Source organism: Macrosteles quadrilineatus, unplaced genomic scaffold (assembly GCF_028750875.1).
Source record: "Macrosteles quadrilineatus isolate MER2022 unplaced genomic scaffold, UCM_ALF_1.0 Scaffold_8__2_contigs__length_117827958, whole genome shotgun sequence".
In the NCBI taxonomy this organism is placed as follows: Eukaryota; Metazoa; Arthropoda; class Insecta; order Hemiptera; family Cicadellidae; genus Macrosteles; species Macrosteles quadrilineatus.
The window spans coordinates 45,567,108-45,594,723 of record NW_026542601.1 but is presented as its reverse complement, the minus strand read 5'-3'; the positions used below and the strand labels follow the sequence as shown (position 1 = coordinate 45,594,723).

General features: G+C 35.0%; 2 protein-coding genes across 14 annotated transcripts in view; one reads left to right on the top strand and one right to left on the bottom strand.

The window, feature by feature from the left end:
- Positions 1 to 21,200, top strand: part of LOC129000094 (protein muscleblind-like) — a 596,156-nt gene extending 574,956 nt beyond the window's left edge. For 3 of the 13 annotated variants that reach the window (XM_054426972.1, XM_054426974.1, XM_054426973.1), the window contains 4 exons: positions 467 to 634; positions 5,495 to 5,572; positions 7,185 to 7,226; positions 10,161 to 12,048. In XM_054426972.1, coding sequence (XP_054282947.1) covers positions 467 to 634; positions 5,495 to 5,572; positions 7,185 to 7,226; positions 10,161 to 10,532 — 660 coding nt within the window. In that variant the 3' untranslated portion in view covers positions 10,533 to 12,048. Of the gene's footprint in view, positions 1 to 466; positions 635 to 2,640; positions 3,049 to 5,494; positions 5,573 to 7,184; positions 7,227 to 10,160; positions 12,049 to 15,036; positions 15,130 to 19,610; positions 19,637 to 20,040; positions 20,083 to 20,155 lie in introns of those variants that run through there. The other 10 variants (XM_054426983.1, XM_054426985.1, XM_054426975.1 and 7 more) reach the window with 8 other exon arrangements.
- Positions 21,201 to 23,716: 2,516 nt separating this feature from the next.
- LOC129001890 (uncharacterized) lies at positions 23,717 to 27,594 on the bottom strand. Its single transcript, XM_054429355.1, has 3 exons — positions 27,227 to 27,594; positions 25,404 to 25,545; positions 23,717 to 23,844 (listed from the first exon to the last, which is right to left on the bottom strand). The coding sequence occupies exons 1-2, from the start codon at positions 27,511 to 27,513 to the stop codon at positions 25,413 to 25,415; spliced, it is 420 nt and encodes a 139-aa protein (XP_054285330.1). The 5' UTR covers positions 27,514 to 27,594; the 3' UTR covers positions 23,717 to 23,844; positions 25,404 to 25,412.
- Between the last annotated feature and the right edge of the window lie 22 nt (positions 27,595 to 27,616).

The following is a 27,616-nucleotide window of genomic DNA, read 5'->3' as shown; positions in this document are numbered from 1 at the left end:
ATTTTGAATCACCCTCATATTAACACAGTATCATACGCTTTGTACAACATGTCATTTTGAGCTTTATCGGCTTCAAAATTAACGTCTTAGACTCACTTTTTTGTACAACATTTTAACTGTGGTTCGTTTGTTATTTGATTATTCTTTCAATGAAAGAGTCTTTAAGTTTGCCATTTTCGAAAGTGAAAAAAAGAATTGCTAAATATTTCACCACTCTTTTTGACGTTTGTTGAAGCTAAAACTTTGAGGTTAAACAAGGGAAGACCTTATTTAGTCCTCAAAACAATAGAGTCAATTTTAAAAATGTCAAAAAATTACAATCACATTCTCTTTTATCAAAATCATGGTCCTAAGGTCTGATACTATCCGTTTTCATTGTTGGTACTTAAACACATACCTTGCAGTTCCTACTGATTGGAGTAACAGCTGTTTACAAGTGTTTGCTAACAGTTTTTGTGTTCTGTAGGCAACGAACCCCTACCTCGGCATGCCGCAGGTCGGCTCCACATTTTCTCCGTACTTCTCTCCCCCCATCATCCCCGCAATGATGGGGCCCGACCCCGCCACTCAGCTTGGAATGGTCCAGCAGACGGTCGTCACGCAACAGAAAATGCCTCGGTCAGATAGGCTCGAGGTAGGTCCTACTTCATACACTTCCACTAAACTTTGAAGATAGACTGCCCACTATTTAGTTTCTTTTAGTTTTGAGAGCTAAAGTTGCTGGAGGGGATTTCTCAATCGTAAAGCATGTCCTCACGATAATTCAGACTATAAGTGTTGAAAAGATTGGTGAAATGTTTAAAAAATTTCTGTTAAAATTTTGTGAAATAGTTTTCTGTGTCATGGCTTTGAAAATCAACAAAAAGTAAACATTTTCTGGAGTAAGGAAAAACATAACTTTTAGCAACTCAAGCTCATTCTTATCTTATAACTTCTTTTGGTTTTGTTCTGTTCCTTTGGTATTTAGTATGATTTCTTACTTATCACTAATTTGACTGTAGTTATGATTTTTGCAGGATGTAGTCCTGGATGTGGATTGAGTTTCTTCGTTTGTTTCTATTAATTGCCGCTTGTTGTGTTTTGTTGTTTATTTTGTTGATTTCTTGTTTATCCTTTGCCACCCCATGGTTTAAGTAATACCTTGTACATAGTCTAGGAGAGAGGACTATTACCCTTGGCCCTTGGCTGACCAGCATGTCGCTCTCTCTATCTTACTCAGTACTGATGCACTATATACACACTGTCTCTTTCTGTTTCATCGCTTTCCCCGTAGTGAATGTAACCCCCGCCTACTCGCCAGCCACCACTGCTGTTGGACGTTCAATACAAGTCGATTAAAATGTTCAGTATTTATAATGTTTTATCGGTGGTTTGTACTTTATACTTATCTTGGTTTGTCTATGAACCGTTTAAAGTACCTAGATAGTTACTTGAACCTGATTGCAAGTTGCAGTTTTTTTTCTATTTTGATATAATGTTACAAGAGGTTGTGATTTGCTCAACATTTTGAGAATAGACAAGTTTGGTTAAGAAATTACTTTTGAGGAGACTCTATAAAATGTTTACAAATGTTCAATTTATTAAATAGAACCATCAAATAATTGCAAAAACAATAAACTTTGAGACAGAGATTTTAATAGCCAAATTTAAATGACACAACCACTCAAAAAGCAAAAGATTTACTGAAAAAAAAGAAAAGTGGTAGTGTAAAATAAGTTCTTGATTTACAACTCTGTTTCATAATACAAAGTTTTCTTTACGTTATAATGCTAAGTAGGCACCAAGTAATTTACAAGAACACAAAATATGTTTACCCGAAAAAGCCAGATTTACGACATTGTGCTGTCAAATTGCATTGGTCCCTTACAAAAAGTGCAGAATTAGGAATGCTTATACTTCCCTTACTACTGTCATTGATACTAACTCATTGGGATAATGTACATTACTTTTGGGAATAGTTCTCAGGGTGCTTTAAACTGGTAAGATAACGGAACTGTATTTCAAGGCTGGAGGGAAAGGCGATTTTGCAAAACTGTTAGAAGACATGGGCGGATCCAGGCATATGAACAGGGGTTGATTTCAAATAATATCTTGGGGGTATGGAATCATTTTCGTGGGAAATATTTCAACTGTAAAAATGTATTTTGGGGCAATCTAGAATAGCAAAGTTTTGCACTGTAATAACAAACAGTAAAATGTACTGGACCTTGCTGAATTTTTGCAATTAGCTTTACAATAAGGTAAGTTTGAATTAAAAACTACTCTGTACTTCTTTGAAAAAAAACAATTTTTACATAGAGTAAAATTAAAACCTGGTCATTCAACTTCTTAAATTCATATTTGTTTACATATGACACCTCAAAGGAAAGTATTTAGCCCCTAATGGATTCGCCCATAGCAGAAAGCCTAATTTTCTTAAAATCTAGTAATTTCAGCTTTCATTACTCTACCTGCCTTAAGTTTGTCACTTAGTAAATAACGGTAGCCTTTAAGTTTTAACGAACGAAAACACCTTTTCTAACTGTAAATCGATGCGTTATCAACCCATTTTGCCGTTTGTCGAGCGCGGCCCAGATCTTACCACTTTGAAGTCGCCCTGTTGTGGCTGGGGTTATGGCTGAGCTGTGGTGGCGGACGTAGGTGTGTCGCGAGTTCCAGCGTGGCTCGTGCAAACGTCTCGAGTGCCGCTTTGCTCACCCCGCAGACCCGAGCTCCACAGCTCCCGACGGAACTGTCACTGTCTGCATGGACGCTGTCAAGGGGCGATGCTCTCGCGACCCTTGCCGCTATTTCCACCCACCCCTGCACCTACAAGCCCATATCAAGGCCGCACACTCGGTAGGAGTAGTCTCACCTTTTCCGAGCAACCACTTTGAAAACTCTCTCAGCAACCCCATCTGGGTGCACATCTCATCATTGCCCTTCAAACAATATGGAGATTTTTTAGCACATTTCCCCCAAAATTATCTTTCACATTTTTTTGTCATGGTAATTCTTTGTACAATAATAATTGCTTTCGTAACCTGCTTATAGAATTCCTTCCTTGAGAAAGCATTCTTCCTTCTTGGTGTTTATAAACAACAACGTTTGGAAAAGTCTAAGTATTTTTTTACTTTCAACCCTTAGGGTGGTTAAAAATGGTAAAGGAAATTGAAAGATGGTATTGAGTTAGGTAGCTTATTTCTTACTAGAGAGAGAAGGAGGATGAATATAGTTTAGTAACTTTTTTTTAAGAGCGTGTTTACATCACTTAGGTGAATTATGCAACTTGCTTCCGCTTGTTGCACAATATTCACCTGTATGATGTAAAAACGCTCTTACTACACTTGTAACGTAAATAGCTATACATCATCTTGTGATGTAATTCTTTTTTTTCGCCTACCAAAATACCTATAACATATCCAGGCAAAGTTTCCAGTAGCACGCAGAATTATGGGAAATATTTGGGTGTTAGCACAGTCAGTATTTGTGTTTGATTTTTAATAGTTTCGATTTCTGAAAAAACTATATTCCTCTAGTGGTTTTCTTTGCCCATGTTTCACCGGTGGTTTTCCAAGTGGTTGCTTTTCGCTATCAGGTGGTGTTTTAGAAGCTCACCACCAAAAAATGCTTTTCTATTTTCTTCTCTGCAACTCTGAGCGGCTCCTTCTGTTAGAATATGAAAACAGGGGAAATTTGGATTATCCCCTGATTACATTTATTACATTTATTTTCAATCCAATAAGTACCTAATTAATTGAATGTTAAAAAGTTTCACAATATTTTGAGAAAGTTAAAGATTATTTGAAGGTGGAGCCGCTCAGACTAACCCTGCTGACAAGCCTAAGCTCTATCAACTCTTGCTTAACCTTGACCCTCTTAGGAACCAGCTGTTTTTATTATTTTTTCATTAGTCCTTGCAGCCATTCATTGATTTTCTTTAAAAAAAAATATATTCGGCTTAAAGAAATGGTCTAACATATTGTAAATACTGTCAACATTAATAATTTCCATTCCATTGGGATTTATTTTCTTTTCCTTCAGAGTTAGTATTTTATTCAATGTGACAGTTGCGGTTTGCTCTTTCTTGCATTTTTTCACTTTGGTTTATTACGATCTATATAGATACATTTTATTGAAGAACATTAACAAATTATACAATTGAAACGAAGAGGACAGATTGCACCAGTCATATACAACATACATTTAATAATCTTACTATTTACATACAAAGTGTATGTCAAACAAGACAGTTTATATATAATGGGTCTATTACTTAAAAGACCTATACCATAAGACATAATTTCATCGCTTTTATTTGAGTTTCTTACAGATAATTTAGGTTGGAAAATCTCATCACTTTATTTTTATTTTTAGAAAACTTCTCATAAAAGACTTTTTATGAAAAACAATGGTTTTCATCCAAACCAATTCTGCATGTAAATCGCTTTACCCACTAGCACCATCCATAGTTTTAGCTAGACAAACCTTTAGTGTCAAAAATGTTTACTGTAACTCACACCGTATAACAATGTGTGTTTTGCAAGTAAGAGCAAGGTCGGTGTTATTTATCACTTTGTTTGGCTCCTGGTTCCCAAAAGGGTCGACTCTGTTTTCAGAATGATAAATGTATTTGTGTTCTTCTCAGTAGTCCTCTCTGTCCTAACTTGTTCTCTAGCTCTACAGGACGGGACGGCAAGTATGTAGCGTAAGCCTAGGTCTAGGTAGCCGACATATCACTTTGCACTGCCACACTAGCCGATGGCTTGTTAGCAAGGGTACTACAGTATACACTTATAATCTATTGTGTTTTCAGCCTCTACTAATGTGTTGATTGTTCCCTGAGTCTGCTTGCGACTCGGCTTTCGTTGTCACAAGTTGCATGAATTGTTTGTAGATTGTGAACCCTGGTGCCGTTCCCGCTCAGTAAAGTTGAACCGCTAACCTCCGTAATTTGAATAATAAACCTGGCATGTGTACATATAGGGTTGTAAATATTACTAATATTTGAACGTCTCACATGTTCGCTCGAGTAAGTATTGATGGAACAATAGTATTAGGTGACAATGTTGTGATGCAGGGTTAAAATTCAAAGTAAACAAATATAAAAACTGCCATCAAAACTGGGAAAAGAACTTGTGAAACAATTAATTATAGCTGTAAGAATTAAGAAAAAGTACTTAAAACCTCCCTCAGCCGTAAACATTTTATTGACAATATGAACTCATAGCTAACAGTTGTTATGAAATGTTAATTCAAATCTCACACCTAACAGTAGTTAGGAAATGTTTATTCAAATCCCACACCCAACAGTAGTAAGGAAATGTTAGTTCAAGTCCCCTTGGTAGTTGCTGTACAGTGTACATACGGGCGGCGCCAGGCCCTAACCTTTCTATTCCAGGCATGTTTACTTGACACTGCAGGCTGCAGATGCTCCACTGGTACTATTTTATTATATTTTGTTTGACTGTTATTTTTTTGTTGGCTGTCCCCCTGGCTTGCTGCTTACTAATAGCCGAGTGTGCTGGGCCTGCCAGTCGCAACCTCTGAGCCAAGGAAACGTCATCGGGACCCTAGTGATGACCTGCTACTGGTACATCTTGCTTTGCACTTCACACCACCGTTCTAGCCAGCCCTCCCCCTCTAAAATTTGTTGAAAGTGGTCACACCCCCTTTAAAACTTATATAAACTGGTCAAACCTCCTCTAAAACTTGTGTGAAGTGGTCACAAAATTCCCTCTAAAACTTCTGTAAAGTGGCAAAATTCCCTATAAAACTTGGGTGAAGTGGCCAAACTCCCTCCAAAACTTGTGTGATGTGGAGAAACTCCCTCTAAAACTTATGTGAAAGTGACCAAACTCTATCTAAAACCTGTGAAAAATGGCCAAACTCCCTCTAAAATTTTAATATTAAGTCATATTTTTATCTCAGGCATGCTGTTTATCATCTACATGTCACCGTGTTGTTTTGTTTGTAATATATCAATTCTGAATCACACTTGCAGGAATTGTAAAATTGGATTTCTTTAATTAAATTGAAACTCGATGATTTTATTTTAACTGAATTTTAAAAATCAATCTAAAACAATTTTAACCTGCATTTGTAGCAATTAGGTTAATTTAACAAAAGCAAAAATCTGTATAAAATAGTGATTTTTTTGTATACACATTTTAAATTAGTAATAGATGTTTAGCTCCCATTGATTTTTGTACTAATGTGAATTATTCCATACTCATTGAAATAGTAAAAATATATAATAATCTGTTCTTATAACTAAACAATTTTGGGCTTGTTAATGGTAGAAGTAAAATTATTGTTGTAGTCACAAATTTGTAATGAACTGTGTGAATTTTTTACTTTCAGCCATTTAAGATTTTAAAACAAACATTACGTTAGTGATTTCACTTGAGCAATTTCGTTTATTAACTTGAAATGGCTGATTCTAAAAAAAGGCTGGCTAGAATCAGGGTTTTTTAGTGTCAAGTTAGATTTTATTACGAGTCACAGCTTTTTTTTTATTTCTTTCAATTTAAATAGTTACACTTATTATTTTCAATAGAAGCCGTCTTAGAATAGAATAATTTCTGTAAAGTGTACTTAAGTCGAACGATAGTTTTTCCAAAAGACAATCTGAGAGCTGCTTGACTCGTTTAGTTTAGAACAAAGCAGGGTCACATGGCTTAGCACACCTTTCTATTCTTTTCCTCTCTTTTCTGTCTCTTTCTTATAGTAAGTGTTTGTAGTTTTGGCTGCCTATGACCGCTAATCGAATGTCTAGATTGAGGTCACGGGTCGATTCTTCAGCTTAAGTAAATACTTTAGTAGTTGGCTATCGCTCCAGTAGGCCTAGTCACTCACACAGTAATGTGTCGTTTGGCTATTGTCATGTGACCACGCTTTATTTACTATAATTCTGTAGCCGACATACACTTTTATTTCGCTTCGTTTAGTTTCATTAAAGTACAACAGTTTTAATATTGACTTACTAATTTGAGTAATTCAAAACCAATGTTGCAAGTAGATCTCTGGTTGTGAGCATGAGCTAGGCTTTCTGCTAACTAATCTTGCACATGAGTAGCATGCCATGTTCTTGACAGTCACGTCAGGTGCTGGTAGAAGTAACGTAGTTAACCTCGTGACTGTACAAGTTTACATGGCGTGAGGTTGGTCCCCTGTCTCACGCGCTGCCGTTCTCACTGTTTCAGATGGACATGAAAAGTGTCGGTTCCTTCTACTACGAAAATTTTGTAAGTTCTGTTATTCCTCTTCCGCCAAAGTCGATGCCGAGGCAGTAAAGTCTCTGGCAACGGTTTTGGAGGACATAATAGTTTTAGCGTATTGGTTAATTTTATTCATACAATCGTTATTTCGAAAGGCACTTGAAACAGCGAGAAGTTATAAGAGTAAACTGTATGCATGGTGTGGTTAATATACTAAGTGAAGGCAGAACGCTTTGCTGTCCCCTCAGATATCCTTTGGCTTTCAGAAAACTTCAGAGAATTTCTGGTAGTGTTTGTTAATTAGATACTTTTATTAAATTGGAAGTACTACCCAACCCCTAATGATGATTTGTAAAGTGGTTTTGTTGGTTTCCTTTTACTTGCACTTTTGAATGTAGGAGTTTTTTTTTACTTGTTTTATTTATACTTTTTTAGCTCAAATTCCGAACCAGAACAGAACGTTATGGAATAATTTGTTAGATTAATTTTGTATCATTTTCATTTAGGTCTAAATATTTTATATATCTAGCTGCTAGAGCTGTAAAACAATCCAATTTAATGTATGATCTTATAAAACAAAAACCAAAAATTAATCTTGTATCTTTTCTTAGAATCCATTTACTTGTAGAACTCTTATTTTGCCATTTTCTTATGACAGTGTCTGAAAACGTTTTTGAAGATCTCCTAAAAAACTCCTTAAAACTCCCAAAAAATAATTCAATGCTCCAAAAATAAGGTTTACAAAATTAAAATAACCTCACACGAGTTTCTGGAGATTTACAAAGAAATCATGAGCCTTTTACACTTTTATCCTTGTATAATTAACTAAGCAAGTCTTCTATTAGGTGGTGAATTCAACATTATAACTACAACGCTTTTTAATTAATACAAATTATTATTATAATCGTGAATAAATTATCGTACGTGGTTTACAATTTCATTTTTTTAAGGCTACAAGTCCCTAATTGAAAAATGTAATCAAAATCCTTCTGCTGGATTTTGAGATATATATTAAAGGCAGACAAACAGACTTTGCTCACATTATAGTATAGGATTTTTAGTAATTTATTTCTACAACATACCTCATGGTTGGCTTGACAATTGCTTGCAATCATATAGTTCACATTTCTCACATTTATTACAATAAATTATGCAATAGTTCATAATATGCATCTAAATGTTTTTCCTTAAGATGAAACCCCAGGATGAATATGTTCCATATTAACTTCAGATCATTAAAATTTATGAATGGTGACCCAAGCAAGCTATACTATTATACTAGCATGATAATATTATTATTTTTTAACCAATTTGTAAGCAAATGTTTCTTGCATTTTGTACCATCCAAGTTCACATTGGTTGCTATAATCTCCACAGCTTCTTCATTTATTTCACTTATAAAACATTCTCATTCTCACTCGCTTCTTAACGCTAATACGTTCCTTTGTCATATCAAATTATAAAACATGAGGTTTTACATAATGGAATGAGTTTTTCTAATCATTTTATTAGCTTCATTGCAACCAGAGATCCTCATCTTTTCTTTGAATGTACAAGTATTAAAAGACTATTTCAATTGTTTTTTTTAAATCTCTGATTGGATTGTATTTACTACAGTTTGCCAATGATGTGTCGTAAGGAGCATATGATTTGAAATTGTTTAATGTATGCACAAACATTGTGAGTTAAAACTTTATTCGGAAAAGGTTTATGAATTTGATGATCAGGAGGTGGTGTCTATTTAAAAGCGTTCTTTTAAAAATAGCTGTTTCAACTGAAATATGTGTTATTTATAGTACCTTAAATGCCTTTAATGCCTTATTACAGTTTTGTATCTTGCTAACATATTGTGAATCAGTGGATACAATTAACACATTCCCTAAGGTGTCAGGTGTCACATTCCCTAGAGTAGTGTGACATCAGGTAGTGAACCTGTTAACTTTTAGGTATATGACAGATGTTTGTGCATACATCACGTAAGACTGGTTATATTTTAAAACTAATTTTATTGTAGTTAGCAGATCCATTGTTTTATGTTCAAATATCTATTAGGGGCGGAGAATACGTAGTAACACCACTTCACCTTAGGAGATGTCAGTTGTGATTATGCTGGTAGTTACTTTTACTAAATTTAAAAAGAACTATACTAGAAGGGTAGAGATATATTTTGGGTCAGTAACAGTGGCGTAGAAAGGTATTTTTGTTTTGTGGCAGATGTTACTTAGTACGCTTTGGCGAGGGCCTTTAAGCGGGTTTCTTGAAGAGTATGGAATGTCCCTCCCAGTAATGCATGAGCCTATAAACTTAATTTCAATGCTAGTTAAACAGTATCTACAATAGGTGATTGAGCAGGTTATTAGCACTATCTGATCATTCCCAGTATGATCCTGATGAAATCATGATCATTTTCCAAAATGGCGGGTACTTAATCATCATCTACCGTGAACCGTGAACATTTTATGGTTGAAGGGACATTGAGTCTTTATCAATGTCTCCTGTGATTGGGGCAACATCGCATAAATATACGATGGTCTAAAATTAGACCGTGCTATCTTTGCAGACACTTTCTGCGATTGTGATAGTATTCCTAGAATAAATGCTGGGCTCAGCTTGTTTTTATTTTAATCAGTTCTCGATCAGTCGAACTTTTATCTTATACGCTTAGCTTGGTTTGAAAATCAAGCTACTGCATGCCTCTAATTTAAACCCTTATGTTTACCAATCTCAATGAAGATGGACTTTTTCAACGTCCCCCCCCCCAATAGGCTGGCACCTGGCTCTGCCTTGCTACGCTACTGGCCAGTTGACTTGTTCATGTCATCCACCATGTTAGGTCTATTTACATTAAAATTTACAAATAGATTAATTAACTGAAATACAGTTTATAATAAACAATTTTACTTTACAATAACTTACGAGTTTCTGTGTGTGATAATCTTTGATGTTGTATGTCCGTTGCAGGCCTTCCCCGGAATGGTGCCGTACAAGCGAGCGGCCGGGGACAAGTCCGGAGTTCCTGTGTACCAACCCTCGGCCACGTACCAGCAACTGTTGCAGCCGTTCGTCCCCGTGTCATGTGAGTACCGGGCCCCCCCCACCACTGCGCCCCTAGCTGCCTTTACTGGGGTGCCTCTCAACAAACAGCCCCCTCCCCACCTTACCCATCACCACCTGGCTGCTCTAGCCTCTATGCGTCCCCCCGTACCCCCACCAGCCTATCCCCCCTCCACATCCACTGCCCCCCCGGCACTCATCTCCGACCTGCTGGCCGCAGTCAACAACAACAACAACGACGATGAACTGCAGCCGTACAAAAAAATGAAAACCACTTGAGAACACTGTGATCGAATGTATCTTAGCCTCGATGTCAGATGTGTCTATATTAGTGTTCCTATAGTTCGCTAGTGCCCGCGGATAAATATGAACTTATAATTTTTCCGAAAAATTTGACCGTGTCCGAGTTTTATGTTTTTAGTTTGTTGTAAGTTTAACATGTGCATTTTTGAAGGTTTTGTAGTATTAGCGTTGTAGGTTCGTTCTTTTAGGTTTGGAAAATTCACTATCGTTTTGCTTGTTCACTCACAGCTTCGAATGTAAATATAGTGGGCTGAAAGAGGGTGGCATGGTTGTTGTTCCCCTTGCATTTTGTGTTCTCCTAAATTTTATACTCTGACTGCTCTCCGCTTTCCGGTGAATTTCTCATTTATTTATCGAACAATTGATTTTTAAACGGTCTTCAATGCGGCAATGTTAGAAATCAAACAAAACCAAAGTGTAGTTAAGGTCAGACCTTACACTTGTAATGTATTAGCGACATTTTGTTAAATATTATTATGTTATTGTTTTGTTTCTGTAAATTGTTTTTATGTTTAAATACTATCGACGGTGGAATTGTCAATAGTGATGTACACTTAAGAGTGCAATGCACTATTAAAAATATTAAACCGTAAACTATATAAGTTATTTAGTGACTTAGCGTAAATAGTCGTTTATAAACTTTAGTTGTTGTAGACTTTGTTGAGTGTTAAATATATCTTCATTTCCTTCCACCTAGAATAGTTGCCTGTTGTTGTTATCATCTTTCGATGAATATCGCTAAACTATGTGTTGATATATGCTTGATAATTCTGCTACTAGTTAAAGTCTTGCTTGCTTTTGGTTTGATTTCTTTCGTTTGCCGATTGAGGCTGCGCTAAAAGAACGGACCTAACATTTTACTGGTTAAGTGCCTTCTCAATCGATGCAATGGCATGCATAGGCTGCTTCCATTCGACACCGGAACTGTGTTTACACGTCCAAATGCACCGTTTTCCATATTTATTGTCATACAAGTGTATAAGTTAAATGTAGGACGATCGATAAACTCGTTGTAATTTAAAACACCGATTACATTTACACTCGCATATACATTAAACACGACATACATTTATAAGTACATCGACAAGGATTAAATCTGTGTTATTTAAACATTAGGTAAAATATAGTCATTATAGCGTTAAACTAAATGGTGTGAAGAGATGTATATAATCGACATGATACATTCTAGAGTATTTTGTGATGTGTTGTACACTTAATGTATCTTTAACCTAACAAAAGTACCTACATCGGCTTGGTCCATGTACCGTAGGTTCGTTATATTTTATCGTTTGTGTTTATGTTACACTGTTCACAGTGTCTAGCTGTCTTATATATTTATATTTTAACCTGCTTAGCAGAGTATTAAGGTTATGTGAGTCGGATGTGCGTCAAAACGCTACTCCACTCATGCCTGTAACGTGTCGGTTCAGTATTATGTATTAATCTTATTGCTACCGAGTAAAAGAAATGCATGATTATTGGTTTCAATTAATCTCGTGCTTTGTTTATTTCTCCCTTCCCCTCTCCAGCCCCGTGTACAGGTTATTGTTAGCCATCTTGTGATAATCTGTTGCTTCCCGCTTGATTTCTTCACGCAGTGAGACTGCCCACAAGTAAGTCTCGACGGAGGCACGCTGTTTGGTGTTTGTGCGCATGAACGCTTGACTTATGCACCCAAAGCTTGTGCAGGTACGCAATCTCGACTAATACTAACTGCAACGTCAGGACTCATAGCCTCACATTCAATCATGACCAGAACAGGAGTTTACTTCACTTATAAATAATCTGTATGATTCAGTTTTTCAACATATTTCTAAAACGAGGCAAGAATAAGTAAACCTCATAAATTATTTGTATAAAAAGTACACACAAATTAATACACATTGAACACAGTGACTCAAGACAAAGGCCAAAAGTTGCGTACAGTTGTACAACTAAAAAAGTTAAATTTTGAACTATTCCATTACCTACTTGTTTGTAACTAGGACTTCACAAGACCAAGCAATACATAGCTAATATATAACGATAAGATCATTCAAAAAGCATATACTTCTGGAATTGTATACTTTAATTTACGCTGTAATTGTGATTTTAAAGTGCATGTTGAAATATTATTTGAAAGTATGAAATTTGGATTTTAACATTACATAATATGCTTTAATGCAGTAAGTCAAAGTTAGTAAATTAAAACTCAATGTTTTAAATCTGCATGGTTTCTGTATAATGTCCAGCCGTATACTGCTTTTTGCATGATTTTAGGTTACTTGAGTCATTTATATAGGACAAGGTGTTTTGTCAGATTTTCAACGCAAACACTATAAGATATTCTGATTTTCTGTAGAAAAAGTCATTTTCTGGTGACTTAAAGTATTACAGTGGTTTTACAGTCTGCTATACAAATTAATATGAAATTGAAAACTGAAAACTGCAAATATTTTAAAACAATTTTCTTTCTAAATTGATGGAGGGTTGTGGCTTTGAAACGTGATGAAATATAAAAACAGTAAAAACACAATATTTATATGATCAGTACTATGATTAAATAGTTTAGATTGTACTAGGAAAGTTTCATGACAACATTAGTCAAGATATTTATTTAAACCTCAAGATATTCTGTAGCCTTAAATTATGATATATATATTGCCAAGAAACAGATTAAAACTTTTAATATTTCTATTACGATCAACAAAGAGAATAATGTATAGTTGAGAGTAATACCAAGAATATCCAAATCATTTGGCATATTACAAGATGGTGTTTCTATTAAAAAAGTATTAAAATCACCAAAATGGTTTTTTATACTAGAAAGTATACTTAACATTATAAGAATATATTTAAATATAAGTGTAAATAATTGTTCCAAGTATAATTTTCATATGCTGTTTGCAAGAAAATATGTTTGAAGTATACAGATATTTCCATTCTGTACTAGGTACACTGAAATGAAGTGACACCCTTATAAAAGCTATGGTTATGAGTTGTATAAAATGCAGTACTGTATTGTGTAATGCAACTTACGACATAGAAAAAATCTTGGTCTGAGCACAGGAGGTTTATTATATTTCATTATGAAGATAAGTAAAACACTCACTAAACAAGGAAAACATCAACCTTTTGTCATTGGGACAAAGCGATAACATATTTAGGATAAACACAACTTAAAAACATGTTTTCTTGAAGTTTTTTTTTTTGCCTCCATATTTTTGAAAGCAAGGTTTGAAGTAAATTAATGCAAAAAATACTCTGTAATTTGAGGTAGTAATTTTCTCATCTAAAATTCAAAAATTATTAAAATATATTTATAAACAAAGGTGATTTTCTGAGATTACAACTTGACCTCTAAGAATAAAAGACATGATAAAAACAATTTTAAACAGACAATTTGTTCCATGTGCCTAGTTTTGAGGCTACAGAACACTTTTCTCCTCAATGGTACACTTTTTGAATAAACAGTGAGATTAAACTTCCCATTCTAATCAAAAGTACTACAGTAAACTTTATTAATAAAAAATATTGAAGGTATTTTTTGTTTAATATATTTTAGCCAAAATTGAATAATTAAATGACTCAGTTGTGGTATTGATTCTAGGTGTATTGTAGTGTAGTTGGCAAGCTCTTGCAATATCAGTGGCTAACTAACCAGTAGTTACATTTACTTTGATATCTGGAAGTGAAATTTGCTATACTATGGTGTAAAAGGGATTTCTACAAATAATCTTGCCTTGACTGTTTAAAAACATTTCTTTCTATGGCAAAAAATTTTTTTTATGGCTGAACATAAATTCAATACACGCTGGTCTTAAATATATCCCTTATGTACACAAATGTGTCAATAAATAAACGATTAAAAGATGTAATGTGCTCAAAACATTACTGCGAAGTTTTTCAGTCTTTTCAACCCTAAAGAGTTTTTATCGGAAAGTTTTCCATCAGATAAAATCTGAAGAAACACCAAAGTGTAAGTGGTACACCTGCACAGTGGCTTAAAGTATTGTTGCGGTATGTATCTATTATTTTATTTAGCTTTATTTTAATGTTTAATTTTGTTTTTAGTCAGTGTCAAATGTGACAAAAATAACAATAAAATTCTTTAAACCCCCTTATAATACTGTTGTCAAATTTAAATTTGGTGCTACTCTTCATCACTACTGCTTAGACTTGGATGTACAGTTTACAATCTCTTAAGTTATACTGGTATCGCTAATATTAACACAAGTCTGTTTTTCATTAATTCACCTCATTGCTTTATATTATTTGGTTTGATTTCGAGTTAGCCTCATAGGGCCTTCTACCTAATACTGGCTGTTCTGCGATGCTTTTAATCGTAATGCTTTGTCGTTCCTAGTTTTCACATAGCGCTTATTTTCAATTAGTTACTGGTTGCAATTGTAAGATTATAACTTTAACGTAGGGTTTGAGTTAGGTTAAGTGACTTGACAGTGTTCCATTGCACAATGTGACGGATGTTTTGTGTTTCTAGTTACTGGACACCCTCCCGGTGTTCCGAGGTTCTAATCTATCTTGGGACTGTCCGACCTGCAAGTTCGTGCAAGCAGATTGAGGTAAATATCAGGTAAAACTCATTACTGTAGCCTACTACAAACAAACGTATTCAGACCAGTAATACATTTTGCTCTAAAAACAATTTTTTTTTCATTCTAGAAAAATCTTTCATAACACAAACATGACATAAAGCCATGTTTGGTGACCTAGCCACCATAAATCTTTATGGGCCTGATTGTCAACCTGTCTGCTATATAAACAGGTCGCCAATGGTTTTTTTTTATTTGGGACCTCGTACAAATAAATGTAGATTTACTCATATTAACCAAATTTCATATAAACTAGATAATTTCTACTCAAGATATCGTGTTTTTGAAACACCTATTTTAACATTATTCTAAGGAGACTTTGATATAAACATTTCTCCAAAATTACAGTTCTTTGTAATGTTTAAAAATCCTATTATAAGACAATATTCTTTATTTAAGACAATTATTTATTGACATATTCGTTGGGAATAGTACAGTGTCATATTTACAGGTGGGTTACAGAAACATTTTATATTTTAAGGTCATGAGATGAATTCTTTTTCGGTGTAGAAAGGTTCTCTAGCAGCAAGTGAGTTGTGGTTGGAGTTGTTTTGATTTTTTTTTAAACAAACTTGACTGAAAATACACATTTTCTCGTTGGCATTACTAGGGTCTAGGAACGTTCAAGAGTGTCAATACAAGAAGTAAGAAAATTATTTTAATGTAAGCGCGTAGGAGTGTAAACGTAAGCAGAAAGCAGAGGAGGATCTCTAGCTGTTGTAGTTAGATAGTCGGTGGTCTGGGTAGTGGTGAGCACTGAGCTATAATAATAACTGGAGTCACCACTCTGTGTTTAAAAAACGTACCACTGTTTTTGCTGGGTTTTTTTTAGTTTCGTAATGTTAGGTTGGCCGTGTGATCGGTTGGTGTGACTTGTCAAATTAGAGGCAAGATGGCATCCCCCGGTTGTTTTGTTGATATTAAACAAAAATAAGTCAACATTATGATTGCAATATAAGTTTATTTATTTACTCTACAAGCAACCCATTTTAACAAGATCATAAATACAACAGCAATGGTTCAATATGAGTTAAGTAGGTGGGCCTGTAGGGCATTGACAAAAATAATTATGCTAGGAAACTTGACTATTTTCACCATTAATCATAGCTTGAAAAGAAGTTAGTATTTAGTATCAAAAACAATTTATAATGCTTCAAAATTACTTTCAATACACAGGTTTTAACGTTCAATAACTTAAATAAATTGAAGTCCATCAAATAACGGATAACCCCAACCCAAATAAAGAGCATGGTTAGGTTATAATGAATTGAATTTGACAGCATCCTACCAACTGATCACACGGCCAACCCAACAACATGAAAAACCGAAAAAAACTAGCAAAAACAGGGGTACGTTTTTCTCTAATGTTCAACCAGGAGTAGTGTCTCCAGTTATAATCTATTCATCTCAATAGCAGTGAGCAGAGACAGAAACAGCTGGGTTAATTTTGCCAACAAGCTTTAATAGTCCAAGAATTTTAGGGATAAAACTGACATTCGACCTAACAAATTTAGACTAAGTGGAAACTTTGCACAGTTTTTAGTAAGCCTAAATAAATACAATATCAAAAGTCCCCATAAATCCCGGCTGTGCTTCAGCCGCCATCATGGAAAATGGCGGCCAATTTTCACTTTTTTTACAATATTTCACAAACTATTGGTATTAGAGAATTTTTGTAAATACAAAAGTTAAAGAACGTCTAAAAATACATCTTTTTTATATTACAAGGTTTGCTCTATCTCTAACGGTTGCCTGACTGGATTTTTACTAAAAATATATCCTAATAATGTAAGATATATTCCCTATTTAACTTTAAATTTAACGAGTACTAGGTTTACTGCTATGGGGAGGGTAATAAAGCGTGTAAATATCATTAGCTTAGTATGAAATTAATAAATTTGCCAAGTTTGATCAAAAAATATCCATAAATAAGCAAACTGTAACAATTTTATTTTCCTCCATAAGAATAACGTGGGAATTTTAAATTTAATAGGCCTACTAACTTTTATTATTTATCTCAATAACCATTAGAGATAGAGCAAACGTTGTAATATAAAAAAGATGTATTTTTAGACGTTCTTTAACTTTTGTATTTTCAAAAATTCTTGTATACCAATAGTTTGTGAAATATTGTAAAAAAAGTGAAAATTGGCCGCCATTTTCCAAGATGGCGGTTGAAGCACAGCCGGGATTTATGGGGATTTTTGATATTTTATTTATTTAGGCTTACCTAGGCGATTGATGATTAGAGCCAATTACTAATACTAGGCCTACTATGCATTCAGGAATAATTTTATTCATTTATTTTTTTTTTTTCTAAATCCCCAACATTTTAAGGTTTTGCCGAAAATCCCTCCGGACATTTTTTGTCTACCCAAAAAGAGGATGTGTCCAGGAAAATGAGGACGTCTGGGATTCCTAGTTGGGTATTGCATGTAGGATGGTTTGACAGATGTGGAGTGACACCACAGTGAGTATTCTTTGTTCTTCGAAAGGTCCATGGCGACTGTCTTTTTTTCCAATGTCAACCTCCTGATTGCCCTCTTTTGTTGGATGAGAACGTGTCTAGGTTGAAAAAATGCAGGAGTGGATCCCCCCCCCCCCAGACCTCTATGCCATATCTCAGGTGAGATTCAAAAAGAGTGAAATAGGCTACCTTCGCTGCATCTGTTCCACTTCGCACAGTTCGCAAGGTTGTTTTATCCTTCTGATGTTGCAAGTGACAGAAGAAAGTTTTTTTGCATAGTAAGTCTACGTGAGGTTTCCATGTTTGAGTCAATGGTCATGGCAAGGTACTTTGTCTTGTTTTTCTTTTCCAGGCCAGGTAGGGTGATGTCTTTGGTGGCACTGTTGCATTTGTACAGTTTTTATTTTTGTTAAGAACAAGGTCATTTTCTTCACAGTAGTACTTGGTCTTGTTGAAATGTGCTAGTGTGTCTCTTTTTAATATTTCCATTGACTTATTTGCAAGAGTGGACCGTGTCGTCTACGTACATGACGGTGTGACAGGGGCCTTGTAGATTTTCTGGCAAGTCGTTTGTCAGGAGTAGGAACAGTACTGGTCCCAGTGGGACATCGCTATTTATGGCGATGGTTTCTGAATGAGCTTGTCATAAGGACATATCTGATAAGACCCATAAACTCAACTTGATATAGGTTTAGGATTCACATGGAAAAACACTTTTTATAAAAGTATCAAGTAAATTGCACCAGAATGAAGGTTAAGGCTAAAAGCCTAACTTGTATGATTTTTGTAACTGCCTGTATGGTAGGATTATTTGTTGTTACATCCATGCAATATGTTGTGATGTTTCAGAGGGCAGTGCTAAACAACATTATGCTTAAGTTGCTCTCATAGTGAATGTGTATTGTGACGTTTTGTTGACATTTCAGAAGAGGTATTTTGAGATTGTTGAAAGTGATACTAAAGTCTTGACATTATTATGGACTTTGAGCAGAAAAGAGAAGTAACAGTGACTTTAACACGTTGACTGCTCGCGCCGACTTTACAGGCGCTCCCCAGTGGCGGGCGAAGCCCCGGTGCGCAACCGAATCAGCGAACGCAATTGGCATTCAAATATTTCAGTCTGACGAATCACAAAAGAGCAATGGTGACTGTGCTGCGTTACCCCGAGAGTGGATGTAGATCACTGAAACACCCAAAGGTAGCAGCACTGCACGGATCCGTATCCAGTGTCTTTGTAATGTGGGTTGAAGAGAAAAAATCCCCGAAACCGGGACAAAAGCATTGCCAGACAGGATTTTACGGGAAATTTTAGTACCAACCTACACCAAAGTAAAGCTCGCATTCTAAGCTGGCAGGCTGGCAACGATTATAACGTCTCCGTCTGAGGCTAAGCTCACACTGACTCAATATATTTCTGTTGGTCTGGTGCCGACTTTTGTCGGCGCGCGCCACCTGGGAGCGCTGGCGACGCCGACTAAAGTCGGCACGCGCAGTCAACGTGTTCATATGATCTAGGAGATGCTAGGTGCTATAAACAACACTACTCATAACTTTTGTCTCTTATGATGCCTATGTTGCTTTGCAACTGTGTTTTAGTTTGTGCATACTAATGTTCAATGTTTTGTTTCAACAGTGTAACCTAGTTGGTTCTTATAGACAAATTTAGGATTGTGAGGTTGAATTTTCTTTGTTAGAGTCCATTGGTTAATAGTGCAGTGTAACGCAAAACCATTGCAGAGTTGTTAATGTTGCCACGAGACATTCTTCAGTACTATCCATTCTTAATCTGTACAGGATCCCCTATTTACTCCTCACTTTTTCTAAACAATTTGTGCATCCAAAAAAGATAATCAGTTTAGCAATTTTGATTTTGGGGTGAAACAGGACAAAATGGTTATTATTGTTGTCAAATTGAATGTTGTTGTTGTTTTTATATCGATTTTGCTGTTGCCGGAGCGAAATTTACCTTCCACCACATCGTTTGTTTTTTTACAGAGGAGAGCAGCGAGGGTTGCCCTCCATCACTCTACAACATCGTTAGTTGTCGTTGCTGTCATGTCTGATGTTGTTGTTGTCAGATCTAATGTAGTTGTTGTTGTTGCAGAGGAGAACAACGAGGGTTGCCCTCCGCCACTCTACAACATTGTTGTTTGTCATTGCTATCATGTCTGATGTTGTTGTTGTCATATCTAATGTAGTTGTTGTTGTTGCAGAGGAGAACAACGAGGGTTGCCCTCCGTCACTCTACAACATTGTTGTTTGTTGTTGTTGTCATATCTAATGTAGTTGTTGTTGTTGTTGCTGCAGAGGAGAGCAACGAGGGTTGCCTTCCATCAGTCTACAACATCGTTGTTTGTCATTGCTGTCATCGTCATGTCTGATGTTGTCTTTGTCATATCTAATGTAGTTGTTGTTGTTGTTGCAGAGGAGAGCAGCGAGGGTTGCCCTCCGCCACTCTACAACATTGTTGTTTGTCATTGCTGTCATGTCTGATATTGTCTTTGTCATATCTAATGTAGTTGTTGTTGTTGTTGTTGCAGAGGAGAGCAGCGAGGGTTGCCCTCCGCCACTCTACAACATTGCTGCTAAGGCTGTGATCAGGAAACTCTACACACCCACGAGTATTTATTTTAGTATAACCTCCACAGTCACGGGAGATCTTTCACTCAACTATACTTTCTCTCTCTCTCTATCTCTCATTAAGTGCCACATTTTTTAAAGTAACGAAACAAAATGTTTTTAAATATTAAAGTATAAACTCGAGAAGAAATAAATGTTCCTGTACAGCATAAAAGAATCAAAGTTTACTCGATCGGAAGAGAGTGACATGACGTGCGAGTGGACTACGGTTTTATTGTAGGAGGTAAAACGAATGTGATACAATCCACGTTTTTTTATAGTTATACCGCGGTTACTTTAGTGATATACTCCTCTCTCGCAGGTATTCAGTTTCTCAAAGACCACTGTTTTGTATATTTTATCCGTTTGACCGTACCCAGCAACAAGAGTGTGTCCGCTTGCTTCGTCACTTCTGTTGAGGCCTAATCGGATATCCTACTTCTCGTTGATATTAGTATCAGTGTTGTCCTCTTATTTATTTCGGCACAGTCAAGTCTTAGAGTTTCTGTTGCTAGCACCTAGCCCTAGACACAACTCTTGGGGGCTGGACAATCAGTCTTCAATACGACACAGTCGCTCACTTTCTAATGTTACGTTACAAACTTTATTTATTATTCGTTTTTGTGATATTTTAGTGAAGAAAGTATGAATTATTGTTATTTAAGTCTCACCTATTAATACTTATATTATAACCGTATTGTACATGTACCTTGTTATATTGTTAGGGTCGAGATTAGTGTAAGATGTAATTTGTTCATATGCAAGGAGAATACTCTTGTAATAAATAAATATTACTACGAATTACTACAAGCGATTTATTATTGACTCGATTATAGTTACTTTTATTTTTATATCGTATAAGTCGGAGTCGTGGACGTGGACAGTGATTCTCCTTGTGGATATGTACGACACAAGTGATCTGATAAAGCAAGTAGTTAATAAACAAATTATGTGAATTATTATTTATATTGTGTATGTTATTTTGTGATACCGAAATCCCCTTTCCTTCATCTGCCTACAAGGGGATCCTTGATTTTGTATTCAAATAGAGAAGAGTTGTATATACAGAAAAATAAAATTTATTTAACCCCAACACTTAAATGTAAACTACTTTTGATTTATTACTTTCTGAACCTGGAGAATGTTATTTTTATGATAAAGAACCTATGGAAGGATACCAAATTCAAGCTATTTGTGCCAGGTATTTAAAGTATGTTGTTTCACATTTGGTGACTGAACACCAAAGTAAGCAGACAAGTTTGACAACCTTACCAAGCCTTGACAACTGCTATGAAAATCAGTAAATAAATGTTATAGTGGTAAAATTATTGTAAAAAATTGACTGGGTAGCTACCAATTAGTAAGCATTGACTAAGTCGTAGTAGTATTCCAACTAGTTGTGTAAGTGGAAAGTGGCTTGAACAAGACTCAGTAAAGAACAACAAAATGTTAAGTATGGGCTTCACAACTCCTCGTCTGTTTTCCAAAACTGTAATGATCAAGCAAAAGTGGGAGCCGAGCAGTTCAAATGTCTTGCCTTAACATCTAGCCATCTAGGCGAGGCTGTTGTTTCAACCCAAGATACTAAGGTAGGTGTGAATTTGAGAGACCTTTTAAGTCACTAGAGAGGCGGACTATGGGAACCAACTAACAATAATGGTACTGATTATGCATCAGACATGCAGAACATCTTGAATTTAAGATTTCAGTAACAAGCAAATCAGCAACCAAAATATATGAGCAATTAATTTCTTTGTATATTATGAGTTCATCATCAGCCCTAGCTTCGCTAAATACATGGTTGAACCAATTTTTGGACATTGCTTAGTTAATTGTTAACCAACCATGTAAGGTACACAAAAAATCATACATACTTGTTAACTTATCATTTCTGAAAAAGGAGATAGGAATTTGATTTATTTGAGGAATATCCAGTATCCAGAAACTACCTAACTTAGTATATGTTCCTTACACAGGCCTAAGTCCATAACAGGCTGTTGTTAAACAAGGTGTCTCGTATCTCTTTACTGAACTTTTAAGGTATCATTACTGGACAAAAAAGGCAACCCAAAGTATCAAATTAAAATTTACTTAATTTACAAATCTCAAAAAGAAAATAAGGGAGACAACTCATTTTTAAGAAACTAAGTGTTCAACAGTATTTTGCTCATTGGATAGCCAGCAATTAAAACAGCTGAGTTTTAGCTACTGTAACTAGCAATGTTGTTACCCAATGACCACTGTGTGTCAAACATATTTTTGATTGTTACTATTATTAAATTGGACTTTACCAACGTTTCTCGTGTTTAAAACTGGACATATCTGGAGGTAGAACAAACTCCTCCCATTATCAAGTGAAAAATACTAAAAATAAGAATTAGTATTTTTCACTCGATATTGGGAGGAGTTAATCCACCTCCAGAAACGTATATTTCTAAACACAAGACACAATTAAAATGCCCAATTTAAGGGTACCTCAGCTCGGATTTATCACATTGTTGCTTAACGGCAATGTTCCTTACCATTGCACTGACTGAACAGCACCATGAGGAGCGCTTGCAAGCCTTTTGAATCTGGGTGATTACATTGTTATCCTTAAACCAAAAGGTTTAAAAAAAGTAAACTTACTGCAGATTCTTAAGAATCTACTGCACGTCTCCAGTGTTTTATTTTTTCTCTAAAATTTATTTTATGCGTCAAAATGTATGATAAAATCGTGTATTTTAACATTTTTACTAACCTTTTGGCATAACATTTTTTGAAAATATCAACATTTTGAAACGCGCAAGACCTACAATATTATTTTTTTTATATGACACCAAGACCTTTTTAATAGGTATACAATTAATTATTGGTGCTACAAATAGCATGAACCAAAACCCTTACATCTGCGCATGCCAAACAGGTGCAGATAACCCTTACCCTTAATAATATGTAATACCATTTCAGAACCAAACATCATTGTGAAAAAAAAAACTCTGCATATTTTTTATACTGTACACAGTATCTTAAAATGGATTTCTGTTTTCTCCAATATTTATGATCCGATTTTCTAATATTTGTTAATGGCAGGATCGTAGTAAATTGTCCAATTCAAAATTCAGTGCTGTAGTTTTGTTTACCAATGCAGTTTTTTTATGTTATTTAAGTTTTAAAACTTTAAATTACCATCATTTGGAAATTGAACATTTAAAACAATAATATTTTGCACTTAGCATAGGTCTTTGCATTGCTAATCATGTATCAAATTTCAGTTCACTACAAAAATCTGTAATCAAATAAAAATAGTTTTGCAAAAAACACAAAATGGCAAATGTAACCTGTACAGGTTGTTAAGTTTTGCAAATTTTGAACGTGATATTTTACTTGTCTATGGTCCAGAAATAATACCTTAAAAGGTCAGTAGAGAGTTCGGGATCACCCTGTATATACCACTGTACAATACAAATATAATTTAAATAAAAGGAGTACATTGATTTTTTTAACATGACAATGTATGGTTACAAATTTAATACCATTGAATATACACAGCTTAATCTGATAATTACACATGATGGTGAAATATGAAATCTTGTGATACTGTACTTGGCTTTATTTTTCATCGGAATCACTGAAAAATAAATTAACAATTTAGCTTACTATTGTTATTGTGACTAAAAAGCAGTACACATTACTCTTTATTTACACCGCAATAGTGGATGATTGCTGCCTTCCTAATTTATTAATGAAATAGATAGTTAAGGTCAGGATAGCCAGATTTAAAAAAGTGAATAGATGGGTGTTAATTCAAAGATTTAAAGGGTGCGCTCTACCTCAGCTCGGTTTTATCAGTACAATGTTGCTTTACGCCAATGTTCCTATAGGCGAAACCCCAACCACTGAACATTGTTAGTTCTTATCAAAGTACTTATCAAATTATGTGAATGGTTGTGGTTGATAAGTAATCCTTTCTATGGCATCCATGAATTTCTAAAAACAAAAGTTGATATTGAATTTTGATGTGTATCTACATGATCCATATTCTCTAGATATGTTGTATTTTAATTAACTAAGTATTTTGTAAAACTTTGTATTTTATTTGTTAATTTGGAATATTTTGTATGTGTTTTGACTATGTCTATTCCTTTTTACAAAGAAAGGTCAATGGCAATAAAACTCTTGATTCTTGATTGCACCATTGCACTGAACAGCACCATGAGGAGCGCTTGCAAGCCTTTTGAATCTGTTGATTACATTGATATCCTTAAACTTTTTAGTAAACTTACTGCAGATTCTTGTTTTTAAGAATCTACTGGACGTCTTTTGTGTTTTATTTTTTCTCTAAAATTTATTTTATGCGTCAAAATTGTCAAAATGTATGATAAAACCGCATGTTTTAACATTTTTACCAACCTTTTAGCGTAATATTTTTTGAAGATATCAACATTTTGAAACGCGCAAGACCTACAATATTATTTTAAGAAAATATGACACCAAGATCATTTAAATCGGTATACAATTGGTGCTACAAACAGTAAGAACCAAATGTTACTGTGACTGAAAGCAGTACACATCACTCTTAAGGTATACAGCAACAGTGGAGATATTTAAGGTCAGGATAGCCAGATTTAAAAAAAAGTGAAAATATGGGTATTAATATCAAAGATTTAAAAACACTAGCAAATGATTAATGTTATACAACAGCTTAACTATGCCACCATTGGTATCTCAGAAACTTATGCTATTAGATGTAGATAAAACCTTATTAAATGGAGAACTTAAACTATTTTATCGCAAATCGCATGACATTAAAAAATATGAACCCCCTTTATCACTATCAAAATCCAAACGGTGTGGACAAGAACTGGAAAAAAATTGGCCAATATATGGTGGCTGGCTTAAAAATTTCTTATGGAACAGCTTGTATTGTTTTAAAATGTAAATGTTATTTTAAAATGTTTTTATCCATCATATTTGTCTGAACCTACTTGAGACAGCATGTTAGACTTTGCCCTGGTTTAAGAAACACAGAAACTTTACAATACAGAAAAGTTTGGATATTTCACTGCCCCTGACAATATTTTCAACCAAAGAAGATTTGAGTTGGAAATATAGATGTCTGATGTCAAATGCCAGCGTGGACTCTTTCCTATTTAGCTACCAGTAAGTCTTGTTATCTAATTAACTTACTTTTTCTTCTCATTTTACTGCTGAAAGAAGAGCATCCATCCACCGCCCATACCAGTGTTTTGGTTTCTCTTTAGCACCAGATTTCATGTCAACATTGTCCTCATCCTTCCAAGAATTTTGTCTTTCACCAATCTCACTGTCACTAATCAACAATTAAATTAGCATCATATTTTATCTAACTTGTATAAATAACACCTCACAACAATAATTTTCATATCAAAACTACTGTGAGTTCTACTAAATTTTATGAAGTTCTAGTAAAAGAACGTAGTTGTGCCATACAGAGTGTGTGTGTGCTGGTGTAAATTCCATTTTCTGCCTTAGTTTTTTTTTTTTAAGATGCAATGGTGACTTAAGCATCTTGCAGGAGTCAATAATTTTGCATTGCCGTTGACCGTCAGATGCCAGGCAAAACATTGGTTGTCCGAGCGCCGATCAGCAAAAACAAGCGTTCTCACGTTCAAACATATTAATAATGCACCGTAAGGTTGATTACAGAGCAGAAAATTGTATGTGATTCTTAAATATATTTTCTATGTGAATTGCTTTTTGGGTATTTTAAACTTATTTCTTTTAGAGGTTGAAAAAATCACAGTTTAAGTCAATATATTTATGTAGGTTGACAAAATAATAACAATCAAAATTTAAAAAGTATATCACAAATCAGATCCCAGGTTTAAAATAAGATATTTTTCAACTTTTTATCTTAAACAATGCCGTAATATGCTTCAACCATATTAGGTCCTGCCGACTCTTAAGGCATCTGTGCAGAGGTGGGTCAGTATTGCTTAACCTTTGGTTAGAGAAAAATTGTCACGCCCCCTAGAACGGGCAAAAGGGTCCAAAGTCGGAACTGTCCCAACAGAATCAGGAAGGTTGGCAACTCTGGGACCTACTTTTTAAATGGTTGAGAGCTGAGTCAATTTATCAACACTTAACTCAACCAACAACAGGATTTGGTATTTTTTAGATCCAACAGTTGTTGATAAGTGTACTCACTAAGGTAAGTGAGAAGGGTACTTACTAGGATAATCACTAGTTGAGTGACTCGTTTGGAAATGAAAACGACAACACCGCACGAAATACAGATGACGTAATTTTGAACCAATCACAGTGCAGCTAACCTCTTGGTCTACTACTCGATCAGCATACATTTCTGATCCTTTTCTCAGCTAATCTAATCTGAATCTGTCATATTTCAAGAAACTGAGGTAAACTGCCAGCTACTCATACTCCATAGAGAGAAGTTATATCTGATTATGGTTATTAGTGATTGCCTAAGTGTGCCTTGTTTAATTAAATTAGAAATAAAATTAATTATGGGAGGCGTCTTTTAGGCTAAACCTCATTACAGGTACACCGTGGGACACCCGTATAATAAATCTTGTCTATTAATATGTTACATGTGACCTTAGTAAAAAATAAGGCTTTTTCATGACCCCCTCCTCATATTAAAAATTAAAACATGTGTCATTGTACATTTAAAACTAATATCTAACTAAAATTGTATTTCTTTATGTTTCAAACTAAGAAATCCCCTTCATAGAAGATTGTTTAGCTTATCTTTGATGTCGTTTTCATGATTTTGGTACCTATGACTTGCATCAATAATATGCGTTCAAAAGGCCACCAGGGAAAATAATATTGTGTGCATGTGTGCTGTGTGTTCTATTTGGTAACTTACCTACTTTTCTTCTAGGTAAGCTATCTGCTATCCTCCTTTTTCTAGAATAACATAATTATAGGCCTACATCTACATAAATTCCAGAGTAAGATGTAAAGTATTGATTTTTTATCAAATAATATCGTTAGGTTTTACTTACCTTCTCTCTATAAACTGTCTCCTGGCCTCTTTACCAGATTTGGCTGATAACACGGATATCATCTTTCTATCCTTGTGCAACTGTCTCATTCTAATCGGAGGTTCCTCACTGCCCCCGGCCAGAGGGTCGTTGTTCAATCCTGCCTGAGAAGGTCTCACTCTACAAGAAGTTGTGCTGCTTTTCTTCAGAGACATCACTTTCACTGATGGCGACAACTTTAAGAATTTCATTGCTTCTTTCGGAATAGGCTTTTCATTTCTTTGGAGTTCGGGAGGTATATTTGACATTTTACTAAAATTTCACTACTGTCACCAGTTTATTGAGTTTTGAGATGTAATTTAAGTCAAACAATGTACTGTTTGTTTGTTTATTACTGATTTTAAAGTTATG

Excerpts from the sequence above, each read along its gene's own strand:
- LOC129001890 (XM_054429355.1), bottom strand. The coding sequence starts at position 27,513 with ATGTCAAATATACCTCCCGAACTCCAAAGAAATGAAAAGCCTATTCCG. Across the intron at positions 25,546-27,226 it reads AGACAGTTTATAGAGAGAAG|TGACAGTGAGATTGGTGAAA; the intron begins GTAAGTAAAACC and ends ATTGTTGATTAG.